Here is a 16,936-nt window from a genome sequence, read left to right on the forward strand (position 1 = left end):
GGCAAGCTACCGGCCGGGCCCCCCAGCAGTAAAAACCCGGGACTCTCCCGGCCTGCAGTCTTCTCGGGGGGGCGGGGGTCCTGCTGCTGCACCGGAGCGCTTGTAGACACCGCCGTTGTCGCTGCTGCTGCTGCAATAACTGCGGGTGCTGCGCGCCCTGGTCACCCGCAGCAGCAGCAGCAGCAGCAGCAGCAGCAGCAGCAGCAACTGCAAACGCAGCGCCGGCGGTGGGCGCGAGGAGGAGTCGTCCAAGAGCGACCCTCCCAGGCGGCGCCCTATTGGTCGGCGCCGAAGCCCGTCAGACGCGTTGCGGCGCTGGGATTGGCCTTTGCCGCGGTCGACGGCCGCCCTGGCGCAACCTTCCCGCCTCTCCCTCGCTGCGCCCGACGCCGCTGCACCGCTCCAGCCTCGCGCCCGCCTCCTCCCGGCCGGGCTTTGTGCGGACTGAACGCGAGGAGGAGGAGGAGGCGGCGAGGAGGAGGAGGCGGCGGCAGAAGCAGCGGCGGCGGCGGCGGCCAAAGGCAGGCGCCCACCATGTGAGAGGCCCGCTCGCCGGCCCGCCGGAGCCGCGCCGCCTCCCCGCAGCAGCTCCTCCTCCTCCTGGTGGCCGGGCTGCCGGCAGGCAAAGATGCTCAGCCGGCTGATGAGCGGCAGCAGCAGGAGCCTGGAGCGCGACTACAGCTGCACCGTCCGCCTCCTGGACGACAGCGAGTACTCCTGCACCATCCAGGTGCGTCCCAGCGCCGGGAGACCGACTGACCGACCGAGTGGGGGGTGGGCGGAGGATAGGATCGCCGCCGCCGCCGCCGCCGCCGCCTTTCGAGGCACCCGCGCCCCGACGAGCCCGTTCGCCTCCTGCCCCAGCCGTCGGGGAGGCAGCGGGGATCCCCGTCCGTTCTTCCGCCCGCCTTGCCTAGCTCGCCGGAGGGCAGAGCGGCGCAACTTCCCCGCTGGCAGCGCTAACTTTGCAGCCGGCGGCGGTGGCGGCGCAGAACAAAGCGGAGGCGAGACCTGTAGCTCTCCTACCGCCGCCGCCATCCAGGCGAAGGAGCCGCGCGCTCCCTTCCTCGCTTTATCTCTCTCTCTCGGGGCGCCCTCCGGGCTGGCGTTGCACCAAAAGGGGGGGGCGGGGAGAGAATTCCGCCTCGGCTGCAAAGCTCCGTGCCTTTTTGGCTAAAAGGGGGTGGGGTTGGGGGGAGGGGGTGTCTCCCCCACCCGTCGGTGTTCCGTCCCCAAGGATGAGAAAGGGAGACCTAGCAGACCCGGGGTGGTGGAGGAAGGGCAGAGCGCCCGAGAGAAGAGGGGCGCCCATAGGTGCCTGGAGAGCACAGACCTCTTGGGGACTTCTGCTTGGCCTGGGACTGGCGAAAATCTGGGCAAGAGGGGGGCGACCTCTTTTGTCTCCAGAGAGCGGGGCATGGAGCACCCTCTCTCCCTTTCGGGGCCCCTCCTGGCTTCCAGCAGGGCGGGCTCCGTAATTGGGTGCAGCAAAGAGCCTGAAAACACCCCAGGCTGGCTAGCTCCCGAGAGTGGCAGATCTTCTTAGGAGAGATAACGACGTGTCCACAATTCTTTCGCCTTTAATGGGGTTGGATGCATCTTATTTTTCTTTAATGGGGATGCTCGCTGAACTCTTTCTGTTTGCATTGCCATCATCTTGGGCAGAGGGGAGGAGGGCCAGATCATTAAGACTTAAGGGCAGCGGCCGAGAGGCTGAGGAGCCCCCTTCGCCCAGGGTGGGCTCAGTAGTTCCTCTCCATTACATGGAGGCATTAAATCTCATGGGTGCCCTTTTTCAGACTCCTCTGGACCCACTGTTTAGTCTAGAATCCAGGGGTTAGGCTATAATTCCCACTGACACCTACTTTACTTTGTAGGCTTTTGTTGATCTAGCCAGAGCTTTCCCCATGACCCCCCCCCCAATCCTTGAGGACTAGACACTTTTTCAGTTTTCACTTGAAGCAAATGGTCCAGTTCTCATGGTGTGCTTGATCAGTAATGGAATAACATTGTCCTAGGTAGGAGATCTGGAGAGAGGGGGAGATATTGAAGCACCTGCTCAGGTGATCTGTAAAGGTAATCGGGCACATTCTCTTCAAGGTCACTGGAGGAACGACACCCATGCCGGAGAAAGTCTCTCTTTACACACTCTGCTCTGTTCTTTCCTCTCCCGCTTTTTTTTGACATGTTGCATCGTCAGCGCGTGTCTGTTTTACCCCTAAGGGTGTGTATTAATTTTTCTTAGGTGGCATTTCTCTTTCCACATTGTCTGTTGTGAGCACAAAGGCCTGGATGTGGCTTAATCACAGCACCCTCAGTGATCCACACATTGCTCAGCAGAAGGGGGTGCGTCCCTTGTGTGTTTCCAAAAGCTGATGTACCATTTCAAGTGAGAGCCCAGGTGGACTGAAGGCAGCTTCATCCTTGGACTCTTCTGAACGAATGTGGGTCTTGCCAAGCTCGTAGTAGCAGCAGCTGCTGCTACTGCTGCAATGTGTGAGCAGGAGCGAAGGCTGGCAAGGTTTGGGGCTGAATGTGTAATTCATGCATCACTCCAGCTGCCTCTAATAATGCAATCCACGTTGCCTTGGAAGTAAGACCTGCTATGTTCACAGGGGCTAATTCGTAGGTAGGAGTGCACTGCAGCCTAATTTTCCTCTGGCTTTCTCTGTGCATTGGTAATGCCAAGTATTGCAAAACCCCCTAGGATGTGTATCTGTGTCTCGATATTGCATGTAGACATCTACAATACATTGTTGGCTTATTTGCTACAAGGAAGAGTTTTGGGACACAATATTCTTGCTTGTAACCAGAGGGGGGTGGGCATTAACAGATGCTAGTTTCGGTCATTTGCCAAGGGAATATTCTTTGTTCTGTGTATCTCTTTTCTGCTACACTCTTCAGATGACAAACTGACTCCTTCTGTTTAACTCCAATTGACTTTTGTGTATGCTTAATCTGGGATAGAATGTCTATCAGATAAATGAAGTCGATGAACAAGGTTGCAAGGTGGGGGCCACACGGCATATAATGTTTTGGTTTTGGCTTCTGGTGGGGAAAGAAAATTGAAGCCACCTTTTGCAGTGGATGGAGATTTCTGCCTCTTGTGCTGCTGCATCCAGTGTGTGATCCATTTGCTTGGTTCTGGTGGTTCCGCTGCACTGAGGATAGAAATGATTAGCTGGTGTTCCTTTGGCCACCTGGGTGGCTGCAGTCACACCTGCGCCTGTCTGTTTGCATGGATCAGGGGGAGAGAGTGAAATATTGTGAACCCTGTTTTTCGCATGCTCGGTCTGAGCAAAAGCATTTGCAGGCTGTGAGGAATGGACATCTGTATGCACAATGGTGATGGGTAATGTTTCACAATCGAGAGGAATTGCTGCCTGCTCAGTGTGCAGTCTTGCAAACCGAGAGTGAGTTCTGAAGGTCATTCCTTTGGAAAATGCCGAATCCACTTACTTGGGTTCAGGGATTTGGTTTCAAGAGCATTTTTTTAAAAAACCCTATATGCACCATTTTGACTTTTTAAAAATATGAATGCAGGTATATGCACTTTCTTGTCCCTCATACTGTTTTAATTAAGTCAGGCGAAGAATAATAGTTTTCCAAGACAGAAGATATATTTGAACACTCACTGTTGGAGATTTAGTTGAAATGATTTGTATAAATGATCTGTCCATACTCATGGCTGTGCTGTGTTTGGATTGGGTGGTGGATTCAAAAGACGGCAGAGCCCATCTGAAGTGCCTGTCCCTTTTTGTGCTGGGGAGCATTTGCCTTGGAGGGAGGGGTCCCGTCCCGCTTGTCAGAAAGACCCAGTAGCCTTCCAGATAAGGGTGGATATGAATCCATCAGCACTTCTGGGGGGCTCCTCCAAAACTGGCAGTGGGACAGTTCTGGTTTGTGCCTGACCTGTGATAGAGAATAAATCCAGGTACCACATTGGATTATTTTTAGAGGGGTGGCTGTGCTGGTCTGTGTTGTAGCAAAGCCAGTGAAGAGTCTTGTTGCATCGTAAGGAACCTTTTGGGTGGGATGATTTCAGGCATAAATCTGTGCCGATGGCTGGTGATTCTTCAAAGGTGGGGGGCTCCAAGCCTCACCGCTTCCAAGTACCACTCCCACCATACCTCACTTCAACTCTACCCAAATCTGAGGGGAGAAAGATAAGAATTTGCAGCAGATGAATGGGTAAAATAATTCTATTGCTCCTGAGATTCCTTCCCTGTTTACTGTGGCTGTGTTCACACCCTCATGGACTGGACACTCACTGCGTTTCTGGGGCCGGGCTTTTAACCCGTGTTCACATGACGTTATCCAAAATGCAGTTTTGGCTTGCACTCTGTTGTGGAAAATGGACATTTGACGTTGTTTCTGAAATCAGTGTCAAACTGATGGAACTGTCCCCTGCCTTATATCCTGGAGAGCTGCTGCCGGTCAGTGTAGCCAACACTGAGTTGGATGGACCAATGGGTCTGGCTTGGTATAAGGCAGCTTCCTGTGTGCTGCCCAAACCCTGAACCATGCTGCTACTGCTGCTCTGCCTTCATTTAAGAATATGCTTATTTAAGAAAATATTCCTGCATTGCAGGGGGTTGGACTGGATGACCCTTGGGGTTGTTTCAAACTGCATAATTCTGTCTCCTCTCTTTTCAGATTAATTTCCCTTCTCAGTTGGATTTAATTTTAGATTGGATTTAATCCTAAGGAGTTAATTTTCATCCTGGACCTTCCCAAAATAACCCCATCAATGAATTATCCCTGATTCATTTTTTCCCTTTCCAAAAGTGAATTTCTCTCATGTTCCCTACATTAATGACCTGCTCTTCTAATGCAAGAAAAATGAAAAATCCTCTTCACTCATCCTGGCTGCCCTTGAATGCAGCCTGAACCACAGACACCTCTTTTCTTCCACCTTCCGGAGGCAGGACCCCTACACCCCCAAGAAAGAGCTGTGGCATTGGAAGTGGATGGGCAGCAGCTGTCTCTCCATCAGCCTCCCACCAACCTGCCTCACTGTGATGCTGACACTCTTGCACGGCAAATAACCACAGATGTCCTGGGGCTCCCTCTGGAGGGGCTACTCCCTGGCAGCAGACCTCGCAGGCCCCACTCTGCCAACACCAGTGCCCAATTGACTGTCGATCTCGTACAAGCACTGTAACAAAAAAATCACAAATTAAGTCCCAAGCATTTTCACCGATAACATTTGGAGGGGTTGCTTTTAAAAGACGACAGCAAAGGGGACAGCGCACTGGTCGCCCTGCGCATAGGGCTGCAGGTGCTGTGCACACCATGCAGCTGTCAGCACGGTTTGGTAGGGTGTGGGTAGGACCCGAACCAATGGATTGCAAGAAAAGAGAAATGTTAAGACAGGCATAGGCAAACTCTGACCCTCCAGATGTTTGGGACTACAATTCCCATCATCCCTAGCTAACAGGACCAGTGGTCAGGGATGGTGGGAATTGTAGTCCCAAACATCTGGAGGGCCGGAGTTTGCCTATGCCTGCAAAGCAGAGGCTGGGTGGCCATCTATCAGAGATTCTTTTGCTCTGGTTCCTGAATTGCAAGGGGTTGGAATAGGTGACCCTACAAGTCTGCAATTCTATGATAAGCCCTCTTCAGGTGTTATAATGACGGTGGGTTAAGTAAAAGCACATGAGTGGGGGTCTGCGGGGGCAAGCATGCTCACCTGACCCTCTCATGCTGTTCTTATCACCCTCTAGCCAGCAGTCGAGCGAGTTGTCTTCTGAGCCCTGTCCATGTTTTAGACTTAGGAGGGCCTGTGGCTCCATGGCAGAACATCCACTTTGCATGCTGAAGGTTCCAGTTTCATTCTGCGGTAGCATCTTCTGGTAAGACTGGGAGGGTTCCCCACTATGAAACCCTGGAGAACTGCTGCCAGAGCTAGATGGACCCAAGGGTCTGACTCAGTGTAAGGCAGCCTTCTGTGTCGTTTTCCTTGGTTTTCTGTAGTTCTAAAATGAGCAGGGGAATCCATGAGTTTGCATAACACACCATCGTATCGCCCGGAGGAGGCTGTTCACTCTGAAGTGCTCAGTTTATAGGAGAATTCAGTGGGGGATTACGGTCAACATTAGCAGGTTCTGGGCCCCATTTCTATTACATTTCTTGCTGGTGATGCTGATGACAGCCACTTCTATGCTCCAAAGACTCTCCTTTGATGGGAGGGCAGCCTTATGCCCCCACCCCCGGTCTTCTCTGTCTTAAAAGAAAAGCTTTCTCTGTTCCGCAACTCCCTCTCCCTTGAGTCGAGTTGGTGATACGATAAGGTTTCTCTCTGAGGAAGCCTCACCCCCCACCTTCCTCCTTCACCTAGAGCAGCTGTTCTCAACCTGTGGGTCCCCAGATGTTGCTGGACTACAACTCCCATCATCCCTGAGCTCTGGCCTTGCTAGCTAGAGGTGATGGGAGTTGTAGTTCAACAACATCTGGGGACCCACAGGTTGAGAAAGGCTGACCTAGAGCATCTCTTGAGTAACAAGCCCCAGGAAACACATTTTTTTCAGGATGCCAGAGAGAGATTGTTGAGGTGGAGGGGGTCTAGGCTTCACAGAGGAATAAGTCCAGATTGTGGGAATAGCTGAGCTTTCCGCTTTCCAACAGGATCATCTGCTCTGGGGTGGGGGGTGTCATCTGGGCCCCTCCTGAGTGTTTCCTGGCATGAGGGGGAATGGCGAGGCACCAGCAGATTCCAGTGAGGCCCCTGAAGGTGAAGACCCCACCCAATTGGGTCAGTAACTCCCACTTGCATTGCAACTTTGGAACTCCCTGCCTGTTGATCTCAGTCAAATGTCTTTACTAAACTCTTTTTTGGTGCCTATCCAGCGTCTTTTTTGATGGCTCAGTAAGGCCTGTCTTGAACTGTGAGTATCCAGCAGCAGCTCCATCTGCTCTGTGGGGTGTGTGTGTGTATGTGTCCGTCATTTAGACCACCTTGAGCCTTACAGTTCAGGGAAGTACTGACAAGTTGCAAGCAGATTTCTGCTAGGCCCAGGAAGTCTGAGGTCCCACCCTGAAAATTCAGCATCACAGCCACTCCTGAGAAAGTGTTTTGGTTATTGAAAGCAAACCAAATATGTAACTAAGAACCAGTGCCTGAGTTAGTTTCTTTTTCCTCTTCCCTCCCAACTCCCTTTCCTTTTGTGCCTTTTCTAAATTGTTAAGTCTGGAAGCAATGGTTCTGTTACTATTTAGCGTTGCAGGCTGTTCTGAGAGTCTTTTTCAACAGAGGAGTGGGGGGGGGATGCATTAAATAAATCAATCATTAGGAGAATAACGGATTCCCAGATTTGGAACCGGACTCAGAAAAAGAGCCTAGGTCATTCCTTTTCCCAATTTGGAGGGGAAATGTGTCCAAATGCAGTATTTAATCAGAAATGACAGGATTAATGTGGATTGTGGCTGACACCATGGGTACACCTCTTCCCAAACCAGCAACGGGAATGCACTGGATGCAGAGTAAACAGGAGCATGTGCACGGCTGTGTTTAGACAGTAACGTAGCTTTCTGAGCTCCGTTCTGAATTCAGTCAGGGTAAATTCACCTATGGCTAATTCTTTCTTTGCCTTGAGAATTAATACCTCTGAAGGTACACCTCTATCCTGTTTGCTAACCCCAGGAACACGGACAAGCTCCTCACTTAGTTCATTGGCCTATTTGTTACCTGCTGCTTATGCATGTACATCGAACATGATCTTTCACGTACCAGAAATTCGGCCTTCCGGTGCTATTGACTCTGGTGCTTAGAGTGGATGCTTTGAACACAGGCGATGTTCTTGATGAGTTGGGAATGTGTGTTCCATCACAGGGCATTTTGAGATGCCATCTGCTGTTTCGTTCCCGATGCCAGGCTCCCTGTGATTTTGGAACTGGCCTTCTGCTTACTGAAGGCAGCAGTGAGCTTGCTTGGGGTCTTTCATAAGGGATGAGAAGAATGGGCCAATTTCAGGCTATGCGAATGTAACTCTTTCCTGTGAAAGGCCACCTTGGTGGTGGTAATGATGATGGGGTGTTTTGTTGATGAGTTTGATCCAGATCTCAGATCCCTCAGTACCAGAGTCTGGTTTTCTGGTAGCTGCCTTTTGCCAAGTCCATCTGAGCCTTGTGTTGTCTGCACAGACTGGCTGCAGCTCTACAGGGTTTTACATGGGGGGTTGCATTTCCCAGCCTTAAGAGGAGCAGAGTTAGAAACTCAGATATATAAGCTAGGCTCCAAATAGTATTAATTATGGACCAAGGCAGAGGTTTTTAAACGGTTGTTTTTTGGTTCCATTTGGGTGGGCTATGGAAAGGCTGCAGCACTGACAAATATATCTGTGCTCAGCCCTACACTTACTTTCTTTGATGTGATGATGGAGGACTAAGATGCCCAGCAAAGGGGTCATGATTCGTGCTGCAGCACAGAAGCACAAGACGCTTGTCTTTTGCTGTTCACGAGTCAGCTGCCTCGATGAAAATATCAGTCACCAACCCGGTGCTCAGAAATATCCACGTACAGTGGTACCTCGGGTTACATACGCTTCAGGTTACAGACTCCGCTAACCCAGAAATAGTGCTTCGGGTTAAGAACTTTGCTTCAGGATGAGAACAGAAATCGTGCTCCGACGGTGCGGTGGCAGCAGGAGGCCCCATTAGCTAAAGTGGTGCTTCAGGTTAAGAACAGTTTCAGGTTAAGTACGGACCTCCGGAACGAATTAAGTACTTAAGCTGAGGTACCATTGTAGTCACAACTGGACCCATGCTAGTAGCAAAATGCACCTGGGGAATTTTGAACACCGAAGAGGAGGTGCTAGGGATTGAACATGGGACCTTCTGCGTGCAAAGCAAATGCTCTACCTATGCGCTAACATGAACCTTCACAAGTGAGAGGCGGCTGATACTCTCCGACTCCCATCAACCCCAGCCAGCATGGCCCGTGGTGTGGCATCCAGCAACATTGGGAGGGCCACAGGTTTCCCATCCTGCTATGAAGTGTTAGATCCCTCAAGCTGTTAGTCCTCAGGTACAGATTGGGTTTCCAGCCATGGAGCCGCAGAGAATTAGGCATATTCGCAGGAACCAGGTGAGCCTGAATTTGGTGCCCAATGTCTTTGTTCCTTTTTGGGGGTTGTTGGTTTTTTTTTTGCAAATTCCACCTTCTCTGCAGAAAGTTGGTCTAGGTGGCCATTGGGTTCATGACAGCCTCGTGATTCTATTTTAGCCTTATATAGGCCAGTCCCGGAGGAAACCCAGATCCAGGAGGATGCAGCAAGGATATGCATGGTGTGACCTCATTAAGAGGCGAGTCTGTCGTCTTTGTTTCCGCCGCTGTCTCCTCAGAATAGGAAATTAAATTATCGCAGGAAGAAGGCTCGTGGAATGGCCAGGCTTGCAGGTCTGAGGGACTGCGGTGAAGGAGCTGTCACTTGTTATAAATGGGAGTCCGCTGCTGCTCTTCCCGCTGCACCAGGAGAGACTCACAGCTGCTGAGCAGGGTTTCAGGTCCGCCACGGTAGAGCCGCTGGGCTGAGAACCGCTGAGCCAAGGGCAGGCAGTGTTGCCCATCAGTCTCTTCCAGAGTCAAACCTGGTGGAACTGGAGCATGCCAGGAACAAGCAGTGGATGCATCTATTCATCCTTTGTGCCGCAAAGACAACTATCACATTATTAATTTTATCTATTGTAGTGGTTCCCAAACTTTTTTGGAGGCTCTGCCTGCTCCCACCCCTGGCTCCATAAGCTCATCCCCAGTGCCCCCTACCATGCCCTATAAAAAGCATGATTCAGAATAGTTTGTACACCCTGGCAAAGAAGATAATAACACAGTGAAACTCAAAACAATTATTTGCACCTTTATTCAAAGTCCAGTGAAAGCTGTTTAGTTTAATTCGACAAAATCAATGACCTTGATGCAATATACAATCTTTTGAAAGTCTAGGAGTCATTTACACCTCCAGCACCCCCTGCCTCCACCTGAGCTCTTAGCACCCCCCAGGTAATCCCCCTGCCCCTTTGGGAACCACTGCTCAATTGCATTTATATCCTACCTCTCTTGTAACTCAAAGTGGTATAAATGCCCCCCCCCATTTTATTTTTGCAACAACCTTGTGAGACACTAGTTGGAATCTTTGATGGAAGTAAGGGGTGAATAGGTAGGAGATCATCATGTTAACAGCAGCTTGGACAGAATCTTTGTTAACCTCGACTGAAAATTTATTTTGTTTTTTTTATATATACAGTAGTCATAAACGAGCCCACGCAAGCATGAGAAGTAGAAGCTTGGCTTTGTTTAAAAACAGAGCACTTGTTTGTTAATGGAATAATTTTAAGTGTCACAAGTTGTTTGGAAGATATTGGATTCCAAACAGAAGGGACAAAAATGACTCATTTGGATCGCCAGCAAAAGCACTTTAAAACAGTTCACAAAAATAATCGGATGGCTTGGGGTTTGTTTCTTTTTGCTCAGAGTTGGGGTGGTTTGGATCCCTAGCGTTTTGTCCCAGTGGAAATCTTCTTAAAATGGAAGTTTCCATTAGTGTGCTTGGTTGGGTGGCGGATGAATGTGGCAGGTAGGCGGAGGCAGCGCAAATGGCTCAATAGGGGAGGCAGTCAAATGGAATGAGACATGAACTGTCCAGGGTAAATCTTCCACTAATGCACTATCCTTCTGTCAATAATTATATGTTGCAGAATACACCTGCAAGAAAACCACTCAGTTGGAGGGGCCGCTTGGTCAATCAGAGTTGTGGTGCATATGCCACAGCCTCAAAAGCTAGTTTTATCCGGATGAGAATGATCTTGAAGAGGCTGGTTAGAAATGACTTTTCTCTTCCCCCTTTCCGGGTTGCAAGCTGACTTATTTATTTAAATATATTTTGTCCCATTCTTTGGCTAAAAAAAAAAAAAGAAGAAGACTCTGGGGGCAGGATACAGATCGTTCCAAAAAGAAGACCATCTTTGCCCTCAGTCTTACAATTTAAAAAGACATGACACAAGAAGAAAAATGGATCAGGAGGGAGAAGGAAAGATGCAAGCTCGGGTACAAGTTCTGTTGGGTGCTGGCTCTTGCCTTTGGATGTACTTGCATACTGGTGCTGCACTGGTGCCAAAGGTCTTGCTGGTGTGGCCAGCATTCTGCTCCATGCTGCAACAACCCCCTTGCAATTCCACACCCACCCACCCCGCTGCTCTTTCCACTTGCTCCGTGGTTGCACAGCTGCATTCTGGGCATTGTGCTGTCCTTTTACACATTTCTTCCACTTGTGGCTTTGTATCGATGCAAGGAGCGCCCTTGTGCCAGCTCTGCCTGAGGCTTGAATGCTCACAGTCTCCTTTTGTTTCCCCGCTCAGTGAAACTTGGACTCTCTTTTTATTGGAGCAGAGAATCTCATGGCTGTTTGTGTGCTGCTCAGTTGAGCTGGCACCTTCTGATTCCAACTGACATTTGTATTTGCATGATGTCCATTGCTTCTGTTCAGCCTGAGAGGCCCCTAAGATGCCGGGAAAGGCTGTTTTATAGTCGTGGAATCATAGAATTGTAGAGTTGGAAGGGACCCCAAGAGTCATCTAGTCCAACCTCCTGCAATGCCGGGATCACAGCTCAGGAGTCCCTGACAGATGACCACCCAACCTCTGTTTAAAAACCTCTAGTGAAGGAGAGTCCACCACCTTCCAAGGGAGTCCATTCCACTGTGGAACAGCTTCTACTGTCAGAAAGTTGTTGATGTTGAGTTGAATCTCCTTTCTTATCATTTGAATCTATTAGTTTGGGTTCTTCCCCTCTGGAGCAGCAGAAACCAAGTTTGCTGCATCTTCCATGGGGCAGCACTTGGGACTGAACATTTTGGGTTGTTTTCAACCAACTTTTACAGTAGATGCATTTCAAATGATGACCCAGACTAACCTAGGTCCATTAATTTCAATGGATCCTCTTTGAGTAATAGCTGGATAAAACTTCTAGCTTGCTGTTCATAAAGAACTCCAGAAGTCTCTGCAGAAATTACTTTCTTCTGATTCCTGCAATTACACAGTTGGGTCCAGCGCCACCCTGTGACAGAAGCATTGGGAAGGTCAAGGGCAGAGTTTGGGGCAGTGGCCTCGCTCTGTTCTCCCCACTTCCTTTCCTAAAGGGGTTTCATCGGGGCGCTTCTGCCCCAGAGGAGACTTCACATCTGGGCGTCTCTTAACCCTGCATAGTTTCTGGGTTGCCTCTTTCTTGAGCATAGAGTCATGTGCATCCATCTTTCCCTCCAAGAGATATAGTGGCTTGTCATTCAAATTACAAAGTTTACAGAGTGACATGCAAACATTATTCCAGCCTAGCTGCTGTCCCGAGTGAAACTATCACACAGATTACCAAGATGCTTTGACGGATGCCACTTCCGATTAAGCCAGGGAGGAGGCCGGTCTCAAGGCATGCCACCCACATCTTAAGGGGGCTTTTTGCCAGCTGGTCACTGAAGGCAGAGGCTGGGAAAGTGGGACACACACGTACACAGGCAGGCTCTCAAAACCCAGCTGGAGGAATGGGTTCCCTAAAGCAGGTGGCCTGGGAAGAGGAGGCGGGCTCTCTCCCTCTCCGTTTTGGATGCACCTGGAGAGTGAGGCCTCCCAACAGTACTGCTCAGCCTTTTGGTTCCGGCTACCTAGAGGAATGTGGGACGCGAGTGGCGCTGTGGGTTAAACCACAGAGCCTAGGACTTGCTGATCAGAAGGTTGGCAGTTCGAATCCGCGACGGGGTGAGCTCCTGTTGCTTGGTCCATGCTCCTGCCAACCTAGCAGTTCAAAAGCACGTCAAAGTGCAAGTAGATAAATTGGTACCGCTCCGGCGGGAAGGTAAACAGCGTTTCCGTGCGCTGCTCTGGTTTGCCAGAAGCGGCTTAGTCATGCTGGCCACATGACCCAGAAGCTGTATGCTGGCTCCCTCGGCCAATAAAGCGAGATGAGTGCCGCAACCTCAGAGTTGGTCACGACTGGACCTAATGGTCAGGGGTCCCTTTACCTTTACCTTATGGTGACTGCAACCTAGGTTTAAGGTGCCATTTCATAATAAGAGGATATATTTGAGTTTCTTACACTGTGTGGAACTCCCTCCCACAATGATGGCTACCAACTTGGATGGCTTTAAAAGAGGATTAGACAAATTCCTGGAGGAGAGGGTTGTCAATGGCTGCTAGCCACAATGCCTATGCTTCTGAATACCAGTTGCTGGAATGGGAGGCTCTCAATTCAAATTCTGTTCGTGGGATTCCTGCTGGGGCATCTAGCTGGCCAATGAGAGAATAGGATGCCGGTCTAGATGCACCATCTTTGACCTGATACAGCAGGCTCCTCTTATATTCTAGTTCTCCCTCTGCATGACTGATGGTTGTCCACGGATATCTTTTGCATGCTTCGGTCCCTAGGCCTTGGCTCTGGAAGAAACACACCATCAAGGCTAGACAAGGCAGCAGAGTGCCTGCAAAACCAGCTCCTTATTTGTCTTTGCCAGAGTGGCTTTCCTCTGGCACCCAGACTAGAGAGCTTGTTCCTTGTTCAGAGTTTGTTCCTTTTCTCAACTGGGAAGGGGGGGGGGTGGAGAGAGAGAGAGAGAGGGAGAGAGAGAGAGAGAGAGAGAGAGAGAGAGAGAGAGAGAGAGAGAGAGTCCTTCTATTCAGGTTCTTCTCTGTCTCTGCCTTTTGGCCACTGGTCTTAGCTGGCTCGAGTTCCCTCTTTGGAATGCCATCTTATGTAAAAAGTCATTTTCATTCCTGGAGCGATGGATTCTGCTTCCTCCTTTACTCAACAGCCAGTCCTTGGTATTAACTGATGGTCTCATTGCAAGTCTGGCATCCATTTTAATTCTGTGCATCTGGTTGGAAAGATTCTCTGAGCAGAGGGAGAGAGGGCAGAGCAACTTGAGCTCACCCAACCTCCCCCAACTTGGTGCCCTCCAGATGTTTCGGATAGCAGCCCCAGTCAGCACAGCTGTATTATGCTGGGGCTGATGAGGGTCTGGCTGTGGCTGATGGCAGTCGTGATCCAAAACATCTGGATGGAGACCACTGCCCCAGTCTATCTCAGAGGCCAGTTCTCAACAGCTGGAGTTGAAGTTTTTCGGGCTGACACTCCCAAAAAGCATATTGGGTTCTCAGGCCACGTACGCCAAGGTGGGGGCCGACAGGCCTGAGGTTCTGCAATGGATCGCCTGGCAAGACAAGGTCAGGACCTTGGATAAGGACCAAAGTGCTTGTTCTCCGGACAATGGTTAGCAGTCCTGCAGATAGGCACAAAATCCAAGCTGTATTGATTTTGTTATTTATTGCATTTATATTCCTCTAAGGAACTCAAGGTGGTGCACAAATGGCAACCATTTTGCGCATGTTTGATTGATATGCAACTGCTGACGCATGGGTCATTTTGGACCCAGAAGAGGGCAGAATGGGGGGCAGGACAGGGCAGAACAGAACAGGGGCAGGGCGGGCTTATGCTGACACTTGTGAATGCCCGCAAGGCAACCCCCATGCAAATGAGGAGTTGCCTGTACATGGTTCTCCTCTTCCACATGTAATCCTCACAACAACCCTGTGAGGAAGGCTATGCTGAGCAGCAGTGACTGGCCCAAGGTCACCCAGTGAGCGTCAAGGCCAAGTGGGGATTTGAACTCTTGTCTCCCAGGTCCTAGTCCAAGACTCTAACCGCTACACCAAACAGACTCTGCATTGTCTTGGAGCAACGGGCAGAGCTCTGGACTCAGGAGGCAAGGTGGAAGACCCAGGTCCCTGGGGGTTGGCTTTGACCACCAATGGGCCGCTGACTTTTCCTGCAGGGCAATTTTAATATTCTCAGGAGTCTGTGGTCCAGTCATTGGAGTCTGGAGTCGGAGTTTGAGGGATGTGATATGGCCTGTGTTGCCATTGGATTTACATGGGAAGGACTAGGGAGTCCATCCAGCTCCTCCTCTGGGTTCCTGTTGTAGGGGGACTCTGCATCGGACAATTTCTGGTCCAGGGCTATGCTGCTCTCCCTCAGGGAAGGACATGACTCACCTGTCAATCACCAGCCTGTAAACTAGAGACAAATTATGTAAAACAAAAAACAACAAAAATCAGTTTTAAAGCTGAAATACAGGGCTTGGGAAACGAACCACTCTTGAGTGTAAATGAAGGGGTGGGCATGGATAGCTTCCTATTGATTCTTGTGGACTTGGAGACCAAACATTTTACACACTGGTTCAATATGAGTTATTTATACAGTATTCTGGGTACAGGATAGATAGCAATATTTTTATTTTAAGTTAATGATTTTCAACAGGATGCTTCGAAAGTGGCAAACCCTATTATTGCCTCGACGTGCTACAAGGAACCCATATCTCACATTGACAGTATAGATCTGGCTTTTGGGACTTACCGTATTTTTCCGTGTATAAGGCTAGGGTTTTTTAAAAAATTAAAATGAATGCCATCTCCCCCCATTTTCTCTATTTGGAGTCCCAAAAAAGAGGGGGTATCTTTTACATGGGGGCGTGTTATACACTGAGAAATACGGTACTTTGTTGGGTTGGCAGAGCATGCCAAGTGGTACCTGCAGCTGGTGGTTTGTTTGGACCTGCTTCCTGCATCTCCCTGTCCTAGATGAGCATGAGGTATGTGTGCTGTTACAAGCACATAATGAACCGAGTGCCCAGCATGCATGCATCAAGCACACTTTCGAGACGACCATCATCTTGCAGTCTTTCTCCATGTGACATTTCAGTTGCAGATTGTTCGCCAGCTGCAATTTTCAGACACTCTGATCTTTTTATAAGATTGCTCCCTCTCTGTGTGCGTACTGATTCAACAGAGATAGTAGCACATTTTTCCAAAGCCTCCTTCGCCATCAGAGGCCACGGCTGGCTTTTGCGGATGATGCCTTTGTGGCCGAAAGCCAGGGAGCTAAAATAGCATTAAGGTATGGATCTCAGGATCTCTTTTGCCTTGCGACTTGGCCAGGAGCAGTGGCAAAGCAGAGAAGCTCCTGGGGGTGGGATGTGAGGTTGGGTGGGTAGGTTAAAACAACTCAGTATGGGAATCTTACCATGTTTCTGTGTCTCTTTTCATTCACACGAATCCCAAAGTGGATTACAAACAATAAATAACTATAACATCACAAATGCAGCATAAATCATCTAGAATAATTAAAAAATACTCAGTGAAACAAGTGCAATCTATCAACCTCTGTTAACAAAGCAACAGCTAAAAAAATACAGTGGTACCTTGGTTCTCAAATGCCTTGGTTCTCAAACAACTTGGAACCCAAACACTGCAAACCCGGAGTAAGTGTTCCAGTTTGTGAACGTTTTTTGGAAGCCAAATGTGCTCCGTTTTGAGTATTACACTTCTGATTTGAGTGCCACATTTCTGTTTTGAGTGTTACACTGAGGTCTGTCTGTTTTTGCTATTTATTTTGCGTTTTTGTGGCGCTCTTTTTTTGTGACTGTGTGGAACCCAGTTCAGCTACTGATTGATTGATTGTGTAACTGCAGTACATTGTTTATTGCTTTCGTTTTATGGATCAATGATTTCGTTAGATAGTAAAATTCATGTTACATTGCTTTTTTTAGGGGTTGTTTTTAAAGTCTGGAACGGATTAATCCATTTTGCATTACTTTCTATGGGAAAGCGCGCCTTGGTTTTGGAACGCTTTGGTTTTGGAACGGACTTCTGGAACAGATTAAGTTTAAGAACCAAGGTAACACTGTAAGCTAAACCGATTAAAGCAAATGTCATATTATAAGATTACCAAATCAATACAGCATTTATAATCTATAAAACAAGATTAAGAACGTTAACAAAATAGCAACCCAAAAAATGAACTAAGCACTGTTAAGTTCTTGCACACGCTCTCCACACCCCCATGACTCATAATCTTTTGCTCTATTCAGTTCATTAAAATACATATACTGTACACATCATG

At 49.2% G+C, this 16,936-nt stretch overlaps 1 protein-coding gene across 6 annotated transcripts in view; it reads left to right on the top strand.

The window, feature by feature from the left end:
* The first annotated feature begins 370 nt into the window (after positions 1-370).
* The window catches only part of FRMD5 (FERM domain containing 5), a 129,301-nt gene continuing 112,735 nt past the window's right edge, over positions 371-16,936 (top strand). For 4 of the 6 annotated variants that reach the window (XM_083586614.1, XM_083586616.1, XM_083586615.1 and 1 more), the window contains exon 1: positions 371-730. In XM_083586614.1, coding sequence (XP_083442740.1) covers positions 629-730 — 102 coding nt within the window. In that variant the 5' untranslated portion in view covers positions 371-628. The remainder of the gene's footprint in view (positions 731-16,936) is intronic. The other 2 variants (XM_083586620.1, XM_083586619.1) reach the window with 2 other exon arrangements.

This window comes from Podarcis filfolensis (assembly GCF_964270895.1).
Source record: "Podarcis filfolensis genome assembly, chromosome: 14".
In the NCBI taxonomy this organism is placed as follows: domain Eukaryota; kingdom Metazoa; phylum Chordata; class Lepidosauria; order Squamata; family Lacertidae; genus Podarcis; species Podarcis filfolensis.